The 23,485-nt window shown below is 39.9% G+C and overlaps 1 protein-coding gene across 18 annotated transcripts in view; it reads left to right on the forward strand.

Annotated features, from left to right (window-relative positions):
• The window catches only part of SDK1 (sidekick cell adhesion molecule 1), a 656,852-nt gene that overhangs the window by 395,044 nt on the left and 238,323 nt on the right, over positions 1 to 23,485 (forward strand). The window contains exon 1 of one of the 18 annotated variants that reach the window (XM_039493154.1): positions 7,560 to 7,632. The exons of 15 other annotated variants lie outside the window; for them this stretch is intronic. Coding sequence is in view for 1 of the 3 variants with exons in the window: in XM_039493152.1 (XP_039349086.1) it covers positions 20,598 to 20,625 (28 nt within the window). In the remaining 2 variants the exon portion in view is untranslated. Of the gene's footprint in view, positions 1 to 7,559; positions 7,633 to 10,580; positions 10,852 to 20,595; positions 20,626 to 23,485 lie in introns of those variants that run through there. 2 more of the 18 variants (XM_039493153.1, XM_039493152.1) reach the window with 2 other exon arrangements.

Raw genomic sequence — 23,485 nt, forward strand, 5'->3', positions numbered from 1 at the left:
ATAAAGCAGGGTCAAGCCTGGTTATTAGTTGGATAGGAGACTTCCAGAAACTTCTGTGTGCTGCAGAAAGTGATAATGATCATTGAATAGGTGGCGCTTTCATGAAGGAAGTAGGTGCTTGAGGTGGCCAATGGAAAGGAGTGACACATGCGGGTCTTCGGTGGCAATTCGGCGGCGGGTCCCTCAGTCCCTCTCGGAGGGAAGGACTGGCTGCTGAATTGCCACTGAAGGAAGCGGCACAGTAGAGCTGCCGCCGAAGTGCCACCAATCGCTGCTATCTTTTTTTTTTTTCCCCCGCTTCGTTGCTAGGGGCAGCAAAAAAGCTGGAGCCGGCCCTGTCAGTAGCATGGCATTAGAGAGCATTGGGCTGCTTGAAGATGGCAACTTTTCAATGGGAAATAAAACTAAGCTTTTATTCACTTCTGATCATTCAAGCTCTCATGCCAATTTTTAGAAATCGGGAGCTAACCTTAATATTCTGGACCAATTCCATCTTAAGTGTATTCTGCCTACCAAAAATTCCTTCTGTAGTTTCAGTTGGCTCCGTCTTTACTTCATTTCCTAAACATTATCTGCTGTTAAAGAGCTGCAATCTTGCATCCCTGAATTGTCTGAATTTTTCCTGTGTAGGAAGTGATAACTATGTATACTTCAAATTTGCAAAATACTTTGGGATCTTTGAAAAACTCTTTAAATGCATTAGTAATAATAATAAATTATATATGATTATTATTTCATTTATTAGAGTAGAGGAGCCATTAAAACTGAATAACAATATCCCATGCTGACCATTTCCTGGGACTTTATGACTAACGACAAATAATTTAGAACTGTCAGTTTTTCTCAACAATGTATTTCCACCCAAATGATCAACATAAATAGAATTTTTTTTAACTCCCAAATAAGAGAACTTTATTACACATGCTTTAGAAGCATTTATGAAATGTTTTTAATCAAGATTTTTATATTCTCACCTCTACCAAAGAGAAAAAGATGTTTTGGTGTATGTTTTTCTAGGTTGTTTGTTTGGTTTTTGTTGTTGTTTTTTTTTTATTCTGTGAAGACTAAAAAAGAATAGCTTCTGGAGTCCTACATATCAGTTTATCTTCTTCTTTTTCTTCAATGCTTAGGTGAATGGTCTGCCATAGCAATCATTCCCCATTTGGTCTGTTGCTGTGCGGCCGCAAGGGCTTAATGGGTCAGGAGTCCAACATCAGAACAGACTTGATGCGCCCATGTGATAGGGGGTCTGCCTCTAGGCTGCCTTTACTGCTCAGTTGGTGGAATTTTATCCCGGATGTTACAAGCTGCCCAGAGAATGGCGGTAGCCAGTATGTCTTGTGATATTCTGGTGACGTGTCCAAAAAGCAAAAGACGTGGACAATGGCCCCAGTAGCCTGTAGCTACCATAAACGTCTGTGTTATAAATGAAGTTGTTCCTCTTTATGCCTAAGATATGACATTGGCGTTTTGTATGGAAAGCCTCCAGTTTTGCCCAGTCTGAGTGGCAATAGTGTCCATGTTTCACAACCGTACAGTGGTACAGAGAGGAAACAGCTCGAATAGATCCTGAGCTTGGTTGTCATGCTGAGATTGTCATGCTACTGATGCTGCGATGCCAATTTGGTGAAGAACCTCTGTATCAGAGTTGGAGGAAACAGATGAGTATAGAACCCAAATTGCAAAAGCTGGAGACTGCTTCAACACATTCTTATCATCTAACCTATCTAAATCTGGAATTTCATCTATCTCAGTGGTTCCCAAACTTTAACAACCTTTGAACCCCTTTCACTAAAATGTCAAGTTTTGTGAACTGCCTCCTAAAAATGAATATTTCCAGGGATTTTCTCTTTTACCAGAGTATAAATTATAAAAGCAGTGATCCTGGAAATATAAAATTTGTTTTTATGACATGCTTATTACACACTATTTATTATTAATTATTATTTATCATTACAATATTTTTATTACATTATGAAACGGCAACACTCTTCCAAGATCTCACTTTCATAGCTTGTATCACTTTGAATAAGCCTGTTATAAGACAAGGCTCCTATGTTTCCTCAAGGAGTATCAGATGTGAAGCAGCATGAAGGTATTTAAGAAGCCAACTCAAAGAGTTCCTCCTACACAAGCATTCAGGTCTTGAGTAGTCCAGGCAAACAATGCATGTTACAAGAAAGCTTAAATTTGTTCTTCATAATAATTTTTAAAACAATACTAGCTGTCTGTTTAATTTTAAAAACATCTCCGTTTCTATTTCTTATAAGGAGTCTTGATGTTTAAATCTCCTCAGTGTGATAGATATGCTTGCTTTGATCTGCTTAACTCTTGGAAGTCCAGGGGCTCTGGGCTGCTGGCCCCGTGCTGTCTGGGGTCCCTAGGGACAGCTCTGTCTGCCATTAGGAATTTTTTTCCTGAGAACCCCCTGTAACATTTCACAAACTCCCAGGGGTTCGTGAACCCCAGTTTGGGAACCATTGATAAAGTTGCTGAGAAACAATGGAAGGTGCCTGCACAATTTCAGATCTCACAGATTTCTAAAGGTACATACCAGGAGCCATATTTGCCTGTAATGTCAAAAATTCTAGAAGCTGTAACCTTTTCTGTGAGATTTACTGAATGCAGAATTAACTTAGAATAGCTATTTTAAGGAGAGCTAATCACAATTATTTTCTTGTGGTATGAGGCTGCAACAGCTCTACGTGATTTTGTAATAAAATAAGATTATATGCTATCAGTTCTAGGAGTTATAGTATGAAACCATATAGGTATCTTGCTCAGCTTCTCAGTGATCTTCATGTCAAAATATAATCATCATGTAATTTCTTACAAATGAAAAGATGTAATTTAAAATGACATGTTCCAAGGATATGAACAGGGCTCCCATGTTCAGTCATCCAAAGTAAACAGTTTAGGAGATATTTGACAGCAAATAAGTTGAGGTTTTCTTTTTTAACTACTCCTATATCAGAAAAGTTTGCTTATAAGTGTCTCTTTTGTTTTATGCATATTTATTTCTTAGCAGAATAGCTCAATATAATAAGCAGTCACTGAAAAATTCTGCCGATGGTGTGTTTTACATATTAAATAGTTCTCTTAATGAAGATTATGACATAGCTGAGAAACAGTATATTTTAAGCAGCAAAGAGTCCTGTGGCACCTTATAGACTAACAGACGTATTGCATCCGACGAAGTGGGTATTCACCCACAAAAGCTCATGCTCCAATATGTCTGTTAGTCTGTAAGGTGCCACAGGACTCTTTGCTGCTTTCACAGATCCAGACTAACACGGCTACCCCTCTGATACTTGACAGTATATTTAAAAAATCTACTGCTTTCCTCTTGCATTTTTGACAAACATAATCTGAAAAAAATAAATGTGAAAGATCAGGGATTATTATTATAATAAATGTTCATGTTAAAGTGTTTCTTTTTAATCTTTTATCAATATAAAACACAGAACTGGGAAACGGAATAAGGCTAGAAGTTCTCTTTGTGTTCTGATGCCAGCACTATCATTCTGTCAGCAGAACTACTTGCTGGGAGTATATTCTTATTATTATTTATTTTATTAACCATGATTATTACAGTAGTGCTTAAAGGCCAACCAACAATGGGGCCCCAGTGTGCTAGACACTGTACAAGTATATGTACTCAACTCTAAGCTATATATGCAATGACATGCAAAAAGGCCATCTGAACATATTAATGTTGGAAAGTCAAGCATTCAGAAACTAGGAAATGCCAGATTCCAGTTTGCCCATGCAATCTTAATTCTATCATTTGTGTGTATGCATTATGATACCACCTGTAACATGATCACATCCTATTTTTTTCAGTTGGACCTCTGCTTCATTCAGTTCACAAGATGGACAGTGCTTAATGAATTAGTAAGGATTCTGTAGTGAGTGAAGTTGTTGTCTGTAGGACTCTTACTGAAGTTGAAAAGTGTACAGTAAATGAGACATGGGACTATAAAGAGAGAATGGATAGTCTTGTGGTTAAAGCATTTGATTGCAACCCCAGGAGGAGAATCATAGAAATGTAGGGCTGGAAGTGACCCTGTGAGGTCATGTAGTCCAGCCCCCTGTGCAGAGGCAGGGCCAAATATATCTAGACCATCCCTGACAAGTGTTTGTCTAACCCATTCTTAAAATCTCTGAAGAGGGGGATTCCACAACCTTCTTAGGTAACCTATTCCAGTGCTTAACTATCCTTATAATTAGAAAGGTTTTCCTAATATTTAACCTAAATCTCTTGCTGCAGATTAACCCTTTACTTCTTGTCCTACCTTCAGTGGACATGGAGAAAAATTGATCACCATTCTGTTTCTAACAGTCTTTAACATATTTGAAGACTACTATCAAGTCCCCCCCGAGTCGTCTTTTCTCAAGATGAAACATACCTATTTTTTTTAATCCTTCCTTATAGGTTAAGTTTTCTAAACATTTTATCATTTATTTTTTTGCTCTCCTCTGACCTTTCTTCAATTTCTCCACATCTTTCCTAAGTATGGCTGCCAGACACACTTTAGGAAACAGTACTCATGCTGAGGCCTCACCAGGGGAGTGGAACAGAACAATTACCTCCTGTTATGTACCTACAATACTTTTGTTAATACGCCTCAGATGATGTTAGCCTTTTTTGCAAAAGCACCACATTGTTGACTTGTATTCAATTTGTGGTCCACTATAACCCAGATCCTTTTCTGCAGTACTACTGTCTAGCTCAGGGGTGAGCAAACTTTTTGGCCTGAGGGCCACATTGAGGTTCTGAAACTGTATGAAGGGCCGGGTAGGGAAGGCTGTGCCTCCCCAAACAGCCTGGCCCCTGCCCCCTCCCACTTCCCACCCCATGACTTCCCCCCCTCAGAGCCCCCGACCCATCCAACCCCCCTTCTCCCTGTCCCCTGACTGCCCCGACCCCTATCCAACCCCCTGCTCCCTGACAGGCCCCCTGCGACTCGCACACCTATCCAATCCCCCCATTCCATGACCACCACCCCCAGAACCTCTGCCTCATCCAACCGTCCCCTGCTCCCTGTCCCTGACTGCCTCCCGGCACCCTTGCCCCTTATCCAACCCCCCCGCTCACAGCTCCCTTACCATGCCTCTCAGAGCACCAGGACTGGCAGCTGTGCCGCCCGGCCAGAGCCAGCCATGCCGCTGCACAGTCTAGAACACTGGGGCAGGCCGGTGGCTCTCGCAGCCGCGCTGCCTGGCAGGAGCTTGCAGCCCCGCCGCTCAGAGCGCTGGCGGCACAGCGAACTGGGGGAGGAGGGACAGCAGGGGGATGGGCCAGGGGCTAGCATCCCTGGCCGGGAGCTCAAGGGCCAGGCACAAGAGTCTGGCCCGGTGGGCGCAGTTTGCTCACCTCTGGCCTAGCTAGTTATTCTCCATTCTGTAGTTGTGCATTTGATTTTTTTCCCCCTTCCTAAGAGAAGTACTTTGCACTTGTCTTTATTAAATTTAATTTTTGTGAATTCAGACCAATTCTCCAATATATTATGGTTATTTTTAATTCTAATCCTTTCCTCCAGAGTACTTTCAGTCCTCCCCTCCCCCCCAGCTTGGTATCATCCACAAATTTTACAAGCATACACTGCACTTCATTAACCAGTATTTTCATTAATAACTTGAATAGTACTAAACCCATGACAGACCCCTGCAGTCACCATTTGATAGGTCCTCCTAGTTGGACAGTGAATCGTTAATAATTACTCTTTGAAAGTGGCCTTTTCTTATATTAAAATTTCATCTAGACCACATTTCCTTACCTTGCTTATGAGAATGTCATGAGGACTAGCAAAAGTCTTAATAAAATCAAGATATATTATGTCTACAGCTTCCCCCTATCAACTAGGCCAATAACTCTGTGAAAGAAGGGAATTAGTTAGTTTGGCATACTTTGTTCTTGACAAATCCATGTTGGTTAATACTTATCACCCTATTATCCTTGAGGTGTTTACAAATTGATATTTTAAATAATATGTTCCAGTATCTTTCCAGATATTGAAGTTAGGCTGCCTAGTCTGTAATTCCACATGTCCTCTTTGTTCCCCCTTTTAAAAGAAAGGCATTGTTTGCCCTTTTCCAGTCCTCTAGAACCACATCTGTCTTCCATGAGTTATCTAAGGTAATCGCTAATTGTTCCAAGATTGCTTCAACTTCTTCCTTATGTATCCTAGGATGAAGTTCATCAGGCCCTGCCAACTTGAATACTTACCTAAATATTCTTTAACCTGTTTTTCCCCCTTGTTGTTAATAGTAATTGTGTTAAGTGGTCACAATTAACCCTTCTTTTAGAGAAGATTGACGCAAAATAGGCATTAAACACCTCCGCCTTCATGATGTGAACCATTATTAGCTTTCTTTCCCTGCCAAGTAGTGGACGTATACTTTCCTTCATCTTTCTCTTGCTCCTAATGCATTTAAAGAACCTCTTCTTAGAGCCTCTTGTGGACCTTGCTAGACATAACTCATTTTGTCCTTTAGCCTTTTTGATCTTGTCCTTGTACATGTTTTTGAGGGTGCCTCTGACATCACGTATCTAGCCGTGCCTTCACCACTGAGTGGGTTTATCATGTATCCCTGTGAGTGATAGTTTCACAGCTATTAAAGAAGGTAATTGGTAGTGAATGAATAAAGTTGCAGATGGTCTTTTCAAGGTGATTGCAAATATGAAATCAAGTCTTTAACAGATAGGTGAAAGGGTTTGTGAAACTGAGAAGAGGATATTCTATATTGAAGACCATTGCAAAAAATTGGAATAGTTGCATTTGCAACTTATCTGGCATGCCTCTGGTCATCACAAAACACTGGGAAGCTTGGCAAATTGCAACAACATAAGACAAATGGGCCTACTGTGTCTGAAGAGGTGGAACCAACTACTTATCTGGGTTTTTTTTAGATTGTAAAGCCCTCTAGACTGGGATTTTTTACTTGTAACAAATCTAGCGATGTACTTTGGTTTTTATTATTCCATGCTCATCATTAAGACTGAGCATCTACAGATCTGAATAGCCTGATGCACACCTATGATACTATACAATTAATAACAATCTTGGTTCCCTTCTCCTCTATTTGAATCATAAGTGATTATGTCAAATGCTCACTTCTAAATAACCTCTGCTTCTGCAGCACAGCCAAGAATTACTATTGAGTGTATTTTAATTTTAATATGGGAAATCTTGTGTCACAATAAGAAAAGGCTATTTTGGCCATTTTATTTTAACTAGGCATACACTGCCTTTTTTAGATTTTTAGATTGGAAATTTAGAAGAGACAGAACTTTGATAGAAAGAAGAGAGAGGCTGAAAGGAAATGAATTCCAACATACTGTGTCCTGCACAATTATATATATAAGCTACAATGAGAGTCTGCAAAAGAGGCATCACATTGTGTTTAATGCAGTTGCTTTTGAAAGTTGAAGCCTTATGGCTTCTTTGTTGTGAATGTCACGACTATCAATCAGGTTCTGACTGATGTCCTGCTTTCAGACAAAATGATTTTGCATGGTTGCGTATACTTCAACCATGTATTATTACAGTATTGATCTCATCTTCATACTGGCCTATCTAATCTGTGGCTGAACTGTAAAAAGCCATGGGATTTATTGTGAAGAGTCATGTAAGTGTATTGTGTGTTTATCATTTATTACCTTTTGTTTGACTGGAAGTAATTGGTTTGTTTAATAATTTAAGATTTCTCTTTTTTAGAGAATTCTTCTCCTTATCTAAATTTTGTTGCACATTTTGTAAGTCCATTGTTGTGTCAAAAATCTAAAATGTATTGTTTCTTCAACTAAATGAATATTATTTCATTTATGGCAATAGCTCTGGTAAATTTGATCCACAATTCTGTTTTTCTATTCAAATAATATTTATTTCTAGTCACACTGCTTAGAGTTATGTGTTTGCATTTGCCCTGACAAATTGAAGTATTTGTAGTATACAAGTATTTAAAAAGCTGTACTAAAAAAAATGAATCAAACATTCTTTATTAGTCCAGTCCTAGTGAATGTAGCAGGCATGTTTCTGAGGAATGGACTGTTTAAACAGATGATTACCACTCTAATTTAGCTGCGAAAAGGCAAACTCCACCTTTCACTGCAAATGGAAAACAGCCACGAAATAACATAGATTTAAAAGAGAAAGGAGTGAGAATTTGTTTCCCATTAAAAAAAAACTTTATCCATAAAAACATGCAAAAGCAATATGTTGATCTTTGACAACATTATGTTCCTTTGCTCTGAAGACATCTGGTAAATTTCCAGCTGAAAATAATTTGAGTAGGATTTTGGAAACTAATCAAACATTTGGTGCCACTCTTTGGATTTAAGATTCTGCTTCTTATGCCCTTCTTTAAAATTAACAGCCTATACCATAAGATATGTAGGAATTGATGTGTATAAATATGTCCTACAGCTATTTCAAAATAATGTACTATTCCTTGTATTAGAATGAGAAGTTTCCAAAATTTCTATCTTCCAATCTCCTTAATTGCTTGAATCAATCTTAATAAAATTGTAGTCCTTCCTAAATATTTACATAAGTGCATTCCAATTGTTATTACTAATGAGTCCTGTAAGAAGGTTAGTGACTTACTTACCAGATTGATATGTTATAGGTAGTTGCCATGACTCAGCAGTACTATATTAATGTTGTCTTAAGATAGGGCATAATTCCTATATTTTCCAACTGTGTAGATCAGGTTTAGTTTTGCGAAATGCAATTCATCGTAAGTAACAGATGCACTCAATTTTGCTTTCAGTTGCACTGGTAGAACCTAATCAATTCAGTGGAGTTCAGTATTGTAACTGAGGTTAGCATTTAACAGTGCCTTCTATGGGCTCCATTACTGGTCTCACGATGTGAAGGACCTAATGATAGTGATGATTTAATTCTCCTTTAAAAAATACGTTGAAGTTTTGACATTGTGCTATTGAACAGATGAGCAAAATAGCTATCACCCAGAACAAAATGATGGAATAACTATGCCTCATCAATTTGAAAGAGTTTAAATTCAATATGTGGACCCAGGAAAGTATCTCCTTTTATAAGATCTTTATTTGAATGGAGCATTTGTCTTTTGATCAATATGGTGGAAAATATAATTTGAGCTACGCTCTTTTTAGATTTTTACATTATAGATATTAGGAGACTGGTTCTGCAAACATTTGTGTGAATAGTTCTTTCTTAGATTAGTGGTTTCTTTGGTTTGGATGGGATTACAGACCTGGGTAAGGACTACCCATATGAGTGTTTGCAGGACTCCTGGCATGTAGTCTGATGAAATACTAATGTGTCTCAAGTAAGACAAAAAGGGGACTGTTCTCATTCAGATACAAAAACATAACTCAGATTGATGCTAACTGAAAATGCACATACTGAGGTGAGAGTACAACCATGAAAAGGTATTAATTGAATGTTTGGGCTGGAAGAAGAGTATCTTCAATTAATAAATTGATTGGGAAAAGCACTTAGTATGAGCGGTCAATCACAACAATGCAATGTGAAAGTTCAGTGGACTCTCTCTGGGTGCATGTGGCTTTGCCTTATATTTATGTGGCTTGTTAAAGAAATCTTAATAAAGTTAAATATGAATTGGTAAATTCCAGATTTAAGTTTGTGCATAAAACCTGAACCCCTCATAAATTATATTAAATTCCAAACACTGTAAAGGAGGCATGCTAGAACTTTTGATTATCTGCTATCCACTAGTTTTTGTGAAAAGATATTAAATGTTTTCTATTATATAGTTTAAACTGTTACGTTGGAGTGGTAAAGGGCTTGGGTACTTCAGAAACTAAACTAGTGATATTGTCTGTGTTGCCAACAAAACAAACAGTTGTATTAGACAAGATGAGAGAAGGTCAGAAACACCACCTTTGATTAAACTGTGGATGAGAAATCAGATATTATGTTCATTGATGGAGAAGGCAATTTGCACTTCCTAGGCTAATGCAGAGAAAAATTATGGAATCAGGCAGACCTCTTTGGACTTCATAATGTCTGCTGAATTCCTATTTCAAATATAATGCAGAATTTATTTTGATAAATTACTCTGGGACAATTATATATTTTGGTTATAGATTGGAATGTTGCTGATATCCTGCCATCACCTGTGTTGCACATATGGTCGATAAAGTATCTGGGCTATTTATTTCTTCTTGTTGTTTTAAAAATTCCATCTATCAGTGTACATTCATAAATAAATCTTTTCTAAAAGGCTGTTACAAATGCTTTCAAAGGGAGTTTATAATGGAAAAAGTGACAGACCTTTAATTATGGTGGCAATGAAAGGCGTGTGTGTTTGTGTGTGTGTATACGTGAGTGTGTGCAGAGAAAGGTGGGAAAGGGAATGGAATAATAGCCTGTTGTAGCAGGGTGCTGGTGCAAAACCACCTAATTAACCCCTGCCTGGTCAGCTCCAATCAAGGGAAACAGATTGGGGCTGATGGAAAGGCCTGATGCCGGCCTGAGGATTGGCAACACCTGCTGGCCTGACAAGCCAAGGGCTATAAAGGCTGGGAGGGAGTCAGAAGGCAGGGGGTAGTAAGGGAGAAATGAGTCAGGGTGGGAGCTGGAGGCTGCCTAGCCGAAGGCTGACTCTACCTGTAAAGCTTGTATATAGATGGACACTGGTTGTGGGATAACCTTCAGTAAATAAAGACATGGGTGTTTCACAACCCTGAAGCCTCTGAGCCTTATTGGGGAGAGCAAGCAGGCCCCAGGTCGTGAGCTCTGTTACACCTGTTTTCACAAGTCTGGAATAACTACATAACTTCCAAGTGGAGGAGTGACCAGAAGCCACAAGTGAATTGTGTTAGGGCATTTCTAGCAAAATGTAGGTAGATTGTATATTTTGCTCTTCACCTTTCTATTGTAAATGCCTGTTAAGAGAGGGAGTGCTTAATTTTGTCAAAATATTTTTAAAACTGGTTGTGTTCAGTGAAACTCAAAATACATAGACCATGAACATGCTGCTATTATGGCCCAGGCAATTCTCTAAATGAACCTTTGCATGCACAGTTTCTTTAGAGGTGACTATAATAATTTCTCTACACTACCTTTCAGTACTTTACATCTAGTAAAGATGCTATCTGAAAAGGGGTACTGTGCCTTTAAAACAGAGATTTCTGAAGTCAACTGACAAATCTTTATTGAATTCTTTAAAGGATAAGATTTTAATTAGGTAGTCATCCTGTGTTAGAGTTTCATATGGGACTGATAATTCATTTGTTTCATGTTAATGTTGTAAGCAATCTTGGTGATTTTCAGTCTCTGACTGCAGCATTTATACTAGTTTCATGATCTATCAGTAGGGCTGGAAGTTCAAAACTAATCTCTGTATTACAGTTATAGATATTAGATTTGTCAAAAATGGTTATCTTTAATGGGACAATATTCTGAAAATATTCATCACAAGTGAACTATCATTTAGATCAGTAATGTGTGATGTGAACACTTGCCAATCATATTTTAATAAGAGCATTGCAAACAAAATGGGATTAACCTGCACGAGTTATGTGATTTATAGGAAGGTTTATGAATGACTATACACACCACACAAGTAAAACTTTCTGCATAGACCACCTTTGTGTAATAGTAGTAGTAGTCTTTGAAAAAAACACTGGACTGCAGTCATTCACTTCTACAGTTTTGCTCTGTTTAGCACCTTTAGAATGATTTCAGGCATGTAGAAGTAGGAAAACTAAGAGTTTTACAGACTATATATACTATTAAGAATAGTGTATTCTGTGAAACATGGTAGTTCTTGAAAAATCAGATGGGAGCTAGGTTTATTTTATTAGAAGAATGACATAGCAATATGTATTACGTGGTGTCAGTGCAGACACGGGTACTGAAATATCAGTTTTAGAATGGAAATAGAGTTGAATTGAATTGCATGAGCAGTGCAGAAAGAAGGGAGGCATGCATTAAAGGAGTTGTGTACTAACTCTGACGTCCACAAATGGAAGGAGTGCTTATGTTTAGTTCTGTAGTTACTCACTTTGATGAGCCTTTAAGAATAACAGTGTAAGGCTCTTCTTTTTATCTTTGATCTCCTTGGGACCTGTGTAATCCATCTTTTAAAAAAGAATCCTGGCTAACTGCCCATGCAGATTTGTAAAGCTGATCAACACTGCATGATAGATGACATAAAATACCACTGAAGAATTCAGATCTTGTCTGGAGGTGAGAGGATGGAAATGTGCTGCATCAGAGAAGCACTTATAGCTCTGGATGCATTGCTGCTATCAGGCACAGCAATTGTAAACATATCAGCTTTATGAGCCTTGCAAAAGATGGAGAGCAGTAACATTTGTTTAAAGAAGACATTGTATGCAGTCCACTCAGAAGCTGTCAGTCATTTCAGGAAAGGATGAGAAGCCTTTGTAAGGAAGCTGACTTTTAAAGGGGCTATTAGAGATAAGTCTCCTCCTAAATCAATCTGCTCTCATGAACAGGGAGGGTCATTTGGAGTATATTGAGTTTTACTCTCGTTTGGTTGAGGTAATTGACTGTTGCAAGGTGTTTTCTGTTTCTTGCATGATCCTCAGTTTACCACCTACTGCTATGGTGTCACAAAACTGTAAGTGAATAAGAAATGTGAAAATAATCCTTAAAGCTAGTGTTTTTAGTGCTTTTCTGGAGAGAATTTGGTCATTTATACAAGGATGGATTTATGTTAACTTGGTGCTCATTCAACGTGTGATTATTATTTATAATTTTTTGTGAATGCTTCTTTACAAGATATCATCATGATCCTGAAGTAATTCACAGAGACTGATTTGTAAAACATTCTGAATCAATTAAGGCTTTAATCAGCAAACTTCAGATGGCTTCTGGACTAATTTTACCATTTCCCATCATCATGAACCTAAGCTGAGAAAAGAAAACAATTAAAGGGGATGTAATTATCTGTCCTGATTAGTGAATTAGAAGAGTTTGTGTTTATTCCGTCCCTGTGTAAAAGGGGAAATCTGCTTTGAAAAAACAGTTCAAGGGAGCTGCTGAAATGCTAAGGTTTTCAGTGCAAAGTTAAGATGTTTGAGCGGAAGATGCAGTCAATGACTATAACACAAAATGGAGAACAATATACCTAGATACCAAGCTTGGGAGAGTCTGGCCTCTCAGCAGTGCTCTACATGATGCTTTGCAAGACCTGGGTTTGTCTTTGGTGCATCAGCGGTGCAGGTTAACTGGTGTCATCACACATTTGGGCTTTTGAAGCATGACTTCAGTAACCATTACTTTTTCAAGGTCTCCTTAGATGGGTCACTTCAAATGACCAAACAGTGATAGTCTCACAGAGGCCCAAGTGCTTGTATTTAAGGTTGTGCTTAGCAGCGCTGGGTAAGAAATGGAGGGGCAAAATGCATGTCTCAATGATCAGGTTGGGAACCTGCTGTGACATACCCAGGGTCCTATCTTGACCAGTGAGTGCTTATGTCACTTTTGACCTTGGGTGCCCTTTATGCTGCTTTGTCACTGTAGTCTCCAATTCCGGCCTGCTCACAAACAGCCTCCAGCATGCAAGTCACCCTCAGCTTGGTCTGTGTGTGAGCTGCAGCCAGCCACACCTAGGATCTTATCTGCTTATACTGCAGGGTGATCTCAACACACCCCTAGTCCCACATTTCCTCCCAGAAATGTGTCTTGTACTGCCCAGCCCTCTCCTGGACAAAACAAGCTTATGGAAAGTCCATCATTTTATTAATAGAAATGATATGCACATATTCTTTTATCCCAAAGGGAGTTTCCCAGACACTTCAGTTCAAATACACTGGATTAGATAAAACAAGTTTATTAACCACAAAAAGATAGATTTTAAGTGAATACAGGTAATGAGGTGTAAAAGTCAGAAATGATTACAAGAAAAATAAAGGTAAAGTGCAGCTAGTGCCCAACTTAACAAACTAAGTTAAACTCAAAGCAAAGTTTTTTCTCACTGTATGCTATCAACAGTCTTATTGGCCAAACTTCTTGCACCAGGGCCACTTTTCCAGTTGAATGGCTGCTCCCTTTGTTCCTTCTGGTACAGTAAATCGATGGAGAGAGAGAATGAGGAGGAGGGGTACATGGGCGTGTCTGCCCCTTCTTTTTATAGTCCTGTCTTCCCTTTGAGAAGTATTTCCATCTAGGAGCATAGCAAAAGGCAGATAGGGGCCAGGAATTCCATGCTGTTTCTTTGCTAAGATGTAGATTTGTTTTTCTCCACTGCGCCCTTTCCTTCTAAAGCATAGCCACTTCACAGGTAATGGCCCTGTGACTGGTTCCCCTTGGGGTGTCACCTAGAACTGGGGTACCACTGAGTTCCCCTGACGCACCAGCCAGAGCTCCCTTTTACACTATACTGCTGTGACAAACCACCAAGCCCTCTCCAGGCTCCAATCTACACTTTCACCCGCACACATACAGATAGACACACCAAGCTGCAGTTACATGCAGACACTCTGACCAGCCCCTGTATGGGAAGGATCCAGCGAGGGCACCTCCCAGTTCCTAAGGCATGCACCCCTTCTGGAGCATTAGCCCAAAATTATACCATCTTGCACTGCACAGGGAACTGTACAGTGTAAGCTCATGAAATTTGCTCCCTCCCTCAATGTGGAGGGGAATATGCAACAGCTTTCTGCCCTGAGTTGTGATTCCCACACACTGGTTTTAGATAAAGCAAAAACAAGTTTATTAACTACAAAAGATAGATTTTAAGTGATTATAAGTGATAGCAAACAGATTAAAGCAGCCATTACTTGGAAGGCTCCCCAGGGGAGATAAGCATCTCCTAAGGCCTATTGCTCTCTCTAGTGGCCCCTCCCCACCCACTATCTAGGCTGAGAACATCTTGTCTGGTGGGTGTTCCCCAGGTGTAAACATTTGAAATATAGATACGTAGTCAGTATTCCTAACTTCAGATACAAAAATGATACATGCATACAAATAGGATAATCATATTCAGCAAATCATAACCTTTCCAATGACAGCTCACATGCCTTGCATAAAATACATCATAATTATATCATACTAATATCACTATGAAGAATATGGGGTGCAGTGTCACAGGCTCATTGACCTTGTTTACATCTGGCTGAGGAGTCAGTTTGCTGTATGTCTTTGAGGAACTGGTTTGGCCACTCCCCAGACTTGGAACATGTTTTAGGGCTAGTCTACACTGGCAGCACTTTAATATGGCTTGTGTAATCGCGGAGGAGCGCAGCGCTCTAAAAAAAGCACCTCCACAAGGGGTGCAGCTCCCAGCACTGGTGCACTGTCTACACTGGCACTTTACAGAGCTGAAACTTGCTGTGCTGGAACTGGTGTTTTTTCACACCCCTGAGCAAGAAATTGCAGTGCTGTAAATTGTCAGTGTAGACAAGCCCTTAGTAACACCATATGATGGAATCTTCTAACTTTTCACACAATGTTGCCATGTGTCTTTTACCGGGACAATAATGACCAGGAAATTATGAGTTTTCAAATGATACCTCTCAAGGCCTACTTTGTACAAAGATTATTACAATAGTGGATTATTACATTCTGTCACACTTGCCTAACCTGGGATGCCAGGTTCCTCCTGCAACCAAAATTAGTGATTTTTAAACAAAAGTAGTTTATTTTTGAGAAGGGCTTGGAAATATTATTTGAATAATTGTTTCTTGAAAGAGAAATTCAAGTTTCTAGGTAATAACCATCATGAAGATGTGGCTAGAAGAATGGCAACTACATCACTGTGCATCTTGTTCAGCAAACGTGAAGGGTCCCATTAGAGATATGTGGTTAACAATAGCTGGTTTCCTCTAGTCTTGCTTTTTTCATGTTATCTCAGTTCCTGGCAGATTAAATTCTTAAGGTTGGATTGCAGCATTTCAGGAGCACTTACCTTTTCGGGGCACTCTGCAGCCCATTTTGGTGCAGCCCCAAAAGCTCTGAATTTAAATAGTGGGATCATAGTTGACTAGGGATGCCATCACATCAGAGTGCATCCCCTGCAAGTGCAGGGTATATTTGTAGTGCCTCAGTACAGGAGATATTGAATTCACACTGTATGCATACCTGTGTACAATGGAAAAATAATACTGAGATTTCCCTCTTACCCTAACTCCCCTCCACATGTCCCACATCTGTAGCTTTTTTTCTTTGTTTTGAGATTTGGGAAAATTAAACTCTCTATTTATCTCTCTTCCCCTCTCTCTCTAAAAATCAGAAAAATATCACCCACTTTAAGTGAATCCAGACTGTGGAAATCAAAAATTCTTTATACTTTGTGGCCTGCCTAGACAGGACCCACCTCCGTATTCCTTTTTAGTTCTGTTCCATTTCAAAGGCTTAGCACCCCTGGCCTTTGCACTCCCAACTCTGACACTACCAAAAGGCCTGAGATTTTTTTTTAATGCAGTCCTGAGGGAACAAGACGTCCTTAAAAGCCTTGAAATCAATGAGGCTTTGGCACATATGGGACAGCTTGCTGGGTAAGGTCCTTAATGTGCAGTCTGATTCCTCCATGCATCTGCCACAAACTCCTATGCCAGACAGCTGCAAAGTATCTAAGGCCAGAAGAGGGAACAAGTAATGAATCTAGAAATTGTATGTGTATTTGTAACCCTTCTGCCAGGCCGAATTGATAGCAGCAAGGGCCGGGTTCAATACATAGGGGTCCCTTCCAGGGGCGGCTCCAGGCCCCAGCTCGCCAAGCGTGTGCTTGGGGCGGCAAGCCGCGGGGGGCACTCTGCCGGTGCTGCGAGGCCGGCAGGCAGGCTGCCTTCAGCGGCATGCCTGCGGAGGGTCCTGCGGGAAGTCCGCCAAAGCCGTGGGACCGGCAGACCCTCCGCAGGCAAGCTGCTGAAGGCAGCCTGCCTGCTGTGCTTGGGGCGGCAAAATGCCTAGAGCCACCCCTGGTCCCTTCCCTACAACATAATGCAAAACCAGCTCGAGCCCCCACCCAGTGACCTGGGAAAATCTTACACACACCCCTGGGCGCCTCGAAGAGGCAATACTTCCCCTCTCGCAAGCACAGAGTCTCGGTGTAGCAGAAAATGTTTAATAACATGAGATAAACAACATAGCATTAAATTGGGAAAACACCTCAACTAGAATTCATAGACCAAACCATGAGCAAAGAGCCACTCCAGGAAATTGGGCTGTGTTCTCTTCCCTGGGCTCTTGAGTCCAGCAACTCCAAAATCACCCCAAGACTCCAAAGTCCAATACCCCAAATGTCCCTAGAGTCCAGCAACCCAAAGATCACCCACAGTCCCAAAAGTCCCTCAACCCAAAAGTCTCTGTCCCAGGTCAGTGCAGCCCCAGAGTTCAAGAGTCTATCTGCAGGGGTTTTCCCTCCCGCCAGCCTGGGTAGAAAGGGGCACCTTACGTGGTCCGGGGCCGACTGCCCTGCCTCTCTGTGGGATTCTGCTTCCGCCTTCCCCACGAACTGCTCCGCTCCGCTCCGCCAGCTGCTCTGCTCCACCAGCCGTCCCGTGATCCGCTCCAGCCATCCCCGCAAACTGCTCGGCTCCGCTCAATCTGTGGGCCGCTCCTACCGTCCCACAAACTGCTCTGCTCCGCCAGCTGCTCTTCTCCACAATATAGCTTCAGGCTCCCACACTAGTTAGCACAGCTCTTTAGTGATTTCAGCTCTTAGTGAGTTCAGCTCAGGAACCTGTAACTTAGATTCTTAATGGAATAAAAAATCAGCTCTGGTATTCAACAGTGGAGAGAGGAGGAGGTGCAATTGATGCTTCTAGCTCACGCAAGGAGCCCACTCCCTTGTCTAGCACTCAATTGATGGTGAGACTCTCTGTCACAAAGCAGTTTCACAGTTCCTCATCCACACAATCAGGGTGACAACACTCCACTCCTCCTGCCCCAACAACAAAGAAACTGGGGATCCCACAGCTGCCAAAGCAACCATCCCAGGCTGCCGTGGGCTATGCCAGGCAGGGTGGGTGTGCCTATGCAAACACAATCAGCTCCTGAAATTCTTTTCCACACTCTCCATAATTCACCACCAGATGTCAGAGTAGAGCTCATCCTGACTCTGCTTACATATTCATGGAAGGAGTTAGGGGAACAGTGTTGGAGATTTCCTTTAAAATAGAAGAAGAAAAATCTTTGATTTCCTAACAGACGCAAATTATCACTCCAGAGCTGCTTGTTAATGTGCTGCAGTTGGTACTTGACATCACATGGCACTGGAGCATGAGTAGTAAACATCGCAGCAACATTTAATCATATCCCTTCTGAAGTGGCAACATTGTCTGAACTGGCCTCATGCAAGAGATGTAGGTACATTGGTAGGTGGTGGTGTAGAAGTTATGCAAAGGACATAGACCCAGTTATCTACTGTACAAGTCAGTGGATAATCAGGTTGTAGGTATGGTGGAAGAAAGCTTAGGAATATATCAGAGCAAATTCATGGTCTACTGCCACCACCAGCAAAATTCCTATGAGTTCAATTGTGGGAGGCAGAAAAAAATGTGAAGATACGTATAAAAAGCATTGTTATTTATTAAAGGGGCCTGTAAATAAACAGGAATTAATAAAGAATTAAGCACTGATATTTACAGTTCATAAGTGAAAATCCACAAAAAAGTATGTTAGCTATGTGTCAAATGAACTGATAAAACTGAGGTAAAGATGATTTCACTTGTGTGTAACTTCTGTTTTGGCCTTTGTAGAATTTTTCTAACAATTTCAGTTTAAATGAGGACAAAATATAGAAAGATTTCAATATACTGTAAAATTTTCTCGTATACCCTGGTGTTTGTTTCTGTAAAAAGACTTATACTTCTCTTACTGCTTTTCCATGGCATTAGCAGGGTTTTCGCTTAACTGAGAGATAAGTAATAGTCTGCTAGGAGATGATATTTATCCTTTATATCTTCCCAGAGCTGATCAGAATACACAGACTGCATAAAACCTCTCATAAACCCCCCTTTTCCAACTCTAGTGTAATTTCTATTTGAATGTTTAGCAGAATGTTAATCCTGACATATTTAGCTGCCATGATGAAGGATTGCTGCTGCATTCTGTGCAAAGTACAGAATAAATGCCCAGAAGTCTGGTGAGTTATAGGTCATTTACAGTAATTAGACAATGATGTAATCAAGTAACCTCAGTATTATCCAGCAGGAATGATAACCGTTATTGTTTATTAATGAACAGTAAACAAGCCTGTCAACAATCACTGATTCTGAAAAATTTGCCATATAATTTATTCCAATAAATGGTATCTGTACAGAGAGGATGAGTCCCTTGATAACACTGGGGTTATTAAATACTGTTGAGCAAAATCTTCAGTGTAAGGAGATTAAAACTGTCTACATAAGGAAAATACATTTTATTAAAGAAGAGAGAAAGAGAGAGGACGGCATTATCAATGTTGACTTTATAGTGTTGGTGACACCCAATTAATGGCTCACTGTTTTTTTGAGACTTAATTTACATTACTGTTATACGAATTAAAAACTCAATAGAGGTACAAATACCAAATAATATCCTATCCTCCTGCTAGAACACAGCCAGTACAAAGACCCAACAAAGCTCTCATTTATGCAGAATAACACACGTTCAATTTTAATCATATTGTAATTTATGCTGCTTTAATGAATATATTTGGCTTTCAGAACAATAAAATGGGTTATCACATTATTATAAAGGTAATGATCGATGCTGTTGTCTGCTGCATTTCACTTTTCAATTAGGAGGATCCATAATGATACGTATATGTGAAAGAAGTGTATATAGATTCCCTAAAGACCTTCAGTTTTGCTATTCAGCATATTATCTGCAATTGATGGGTTATGCTTCTTCTGGTAGGATCTGGAATCCTCTTTGAACACCACCTTCCCCTGAAGGAGCAAGAAACAACTGTACCTACATTATTTGCCTCTGTTACCTAATGCAGCAAGATGAAAAAGTAAAGTCTGCAGTGTCCATGATCTGCAAATAAAAAATAAATGATGCTATCAGGTGCATGTGAGTAGCCGGTAGAAAGGGAAATCTGAAGTCTATTGACTTTTGTCATTAGTGACTAGGATCATGCTAATTGTGACTTGTTCTGTTTCTGGAATTCATGCTGTAGGGAATTTTACTTTTTTAAACAAAGGAAATAGACAGCAACGTGTAATGTTGTGGAACAAAGATTTTCCCTGGTTTTCCTCACTGAGAAGCTCAGATGTGTATGGGCATGTAGAAAAGTCTGCCCAAAAGACCATCTCTCTGCTTAAAGAGAGAGATTGTGGTTTGTGCAAGTTTTCAAGTAAAATTAAAAGCTATCATAGCACAATGCCTGCTGCACTTTTTTTTTTAGTTCATTTTATTCCTAGTGGTAAGAAAAGTAAAATGCTATTAAAATTGATATTAAAAATGCTAGGCAGGGTTTATTATCCCCATGATAGTACATTTTCAAAATGTATCTTTTGGATTTGTTTTAGACCATTTAGCAATTGGCTGTCATCCTGTGATGAATGTGATTTTGGATTGTGGACAGTCCTTTCCTAGTATTCTTGTCACTTGCTTTTCCAACCAGGCATAGCTTGTAAAACTGCGCGCTCATTCAGTAGCTCTGTCACTGTTGAGACTTCGTACATGCTCATGAAGCAAACAAAAGTTATTGGTGAGTCTTTTGGGGAGATTGGGGAAAAAGTCATGCTTTCCTTTAGAATGTTTTCTGTGTTTCTTAATGCAGGCATGTTTAGTGTTTGCTGTATGGAGGAGTTTATTGCGTTCTAGAGAGATAGAGCTCAGATTTCTGAAAAATACCCTAAAATTCTGCAGTATAAAATCAGGGCCAGGTAGAGGGAGGCATATCTCCCAACATTTAAAGTGGCTAAAGTGGGACACAGTGCCACTCAGATTTGGCCCATCTGCCCCTCTGTAGATGGAGACAGAGAGGCAGACAGACCAAATTTAATTGGCATTGCGACCTAGCACACAATGTTGCAATGCCACTCAATTTGGCTCAGCCATCTCTTCATAGATAGAGCTGGAGGGGTGGTTGGGTCTAGGAGATCAAAGCAGGACAGTCCTGTGAAGCTTGGAACTGTTGGGAGATCTGGAAAGGGGCTAACTTTTTTGTGCAACATTTTACCAGTTTGTTTTGCTCAGTTTTCACTTCCTTATAGACTTCCAAGGCTCTGGATGTTTCTCAGATTGGCTTTCAAAATGCACTTCTGACTTGAGATTTCTAAATTTTGTAGTGTTGAGCATTGGATCTCTTTCTCAGAAATAACATTGTCACCAATCTTTAGTTATTTTTTGGCTTGTGGAGAGAAAACATGGAAGAGATAACACAACACTTAGACATTTATACCCATATTTATAATCTATTTTATACTATAGCCAGAAACACACACCAGGTATGACGGGGGCATGAATCACTTGTGCAATATGCACACTGATTTCTCCTCTATAAGTGATAGGATTAAATGATGATTTCCATATGTCCCAACATCCCTTCAACTCATTGTCCAGCCAGCATGGAGGGCTAACCTGAAGTGTCAACATCATCAAGAAGGGCAGCAGTTGTTGGGAGCAGTCCATAGAAGAGTAGGTTAGTGAGAACACACAAATGCAGCCACTCCATTTTAAAAAAAAATGAGTCAAAATTGTTTCTAATAATCCTCAAAATACATGGAGTAGGCTAAGTCATTCAGGGTAATAGAAATAATGCCCAGGTGACTTATGAACCAACCAATCTAGTTTGACATTTAAAAAGTAACGTGACAATTTGCAATCAAATTTTCAGTCATCCTAATATAATATGTGTGTGTATGCATGAAATTTACTCATACATTTCTGACATTTAATAAAATTGCTCTAATTGTTTGGACATTTTGCAAACTTGGGAACATGTAAATTAGGATGCAAAAATTTGCTACAAATATTTCTCCAGTTAGAAATTGAGCTGATTCTGGAAAAGTAGCCATCTCTCTGGTGTATTTTTTTTCCACCTGGTTTAATGGAGTTTTCAATCAGCCTAAGTAGATCAATGAATAGTTGCTTTACAAATTTAAATAAATAAGGTTCCCTTATATTTATTTTTTTCTCTTTCTTGAGGTTTATTGCAGTTATGATTACATCCAGAGCTCTGAGTGCTTTTACAACAGTTAAAACTCAGTGATTAAAATAGTCACCACAGATTATAAAATAATATGCCCATATAATTCTAACTCACCAACCAATAATGAACATTAGATTCCTGTTACACCGTATACCCTTCCTCCTCCCCAAATGTTTGATTGAAAAGGGGGTCTTTGAAGTGTGTGTGATGTTACACTCCGTATTCTTTATGAATATATGCTTATGATATGGATATGACATAACTGAGAGATACTTTATGCAAGATGGCTCATGTAAGATATCATTGGAAAGGTTATGATTTACTGAATGTGATTATTCAATTCATAGGCTGATATCATTTCTGTATCTAGAGTTAGGAATATTGGCCATGTATCTGTATTTCAAATGTGCTAATTTTGGGTGTCACCCACCACTAGTCCTTCAGGTATAGCAATGAAAAAGTCAGACTGGGCTGATGGTATGTTAGGAAGAAACAACAGGACTGTGAAGATACTCATCTCTCTCCTTCCTGAGAGTCCTTGGGACTAGCTGTGACAGCACTAGGTCAGGTGGTCCTGCCACCTGGTACAAAACACTATCTTGGACTTCTAGTAATTTTCCACTCACAGAAGGGGAAGGTCAAGTTTGGGAAACAAAAGGCTTCCTGCCTTATGTAAATTCTATTTAAGGCTAGGAGGGAAGGCATTCCAGACTCTCCTCCATGGCCTACCCAAGAAGAAGGACTGCTGAGAGAACCTGAAGGGACAAAGTAACCAACCTGAAGTGAAAGGCAGGGGTGAGTCAAGACTGAGACAGGGCTCCAGTCTCTAAGAAAATAATTGGAACTCTGAGCTACAGAAACCCTGTATCCTGCCTAAATTCAACATTTAGGGTGAGAAATTACATTTTGTAACCTGTTTCTTTAGTGAATCAAGCTTAGTTTGCATCTTCTGTTTTATTTGTTCTGGTTTGTTCTGTTTGCTATCTCTTTAACCACTTAAAATCTGCCTTTTATTGTTAATAAAATGTGTTTTATTTAGTATTAAACCCAGTTTATGTAATTTATCACTGAGAGGGGCAAGAAGTTGTGCATCTCTCTTCCAATTGAGGAAGAGGTGAAATTTTATGAGTTTGTGTTGTGCAGATTTTTCTATACAGTGCAAAACCATATACTTTTGGGTTTATCTCCCAAAAGGGATGGGCATGTGAGTGCTGGGTGTGTCTGTGTCCGCAGCTGAGTGTGACCCTATCTGTGTGTGTGTGTGTGTGTGTGTGTTACAAGAGGTCGGAGAGCCTAATTCAGTAAAACAGGGAGAGGGAATCCAGACTGGTGGAGCTGGAGAGGCTCAGTGAAACTCCAGGTGGCATCCTGGATTGGGAGCAGGTCCAACCCATCACTGTGTGTCCAAAAGGTT

This window comes from Mauremys reevesii, linkage group 10, assembly GCF_016161935.1.
Source record: "Mauremys reevesii isolate NIE-2019 linkage group 10, ASM1616193v1, whole genome shotgun sequence".
Lineage (NCBI taxonomy): Eukaryota > Metazoa > Chordata > Testudines > Geoemydidae > Mauremys > Mauremys reevesii.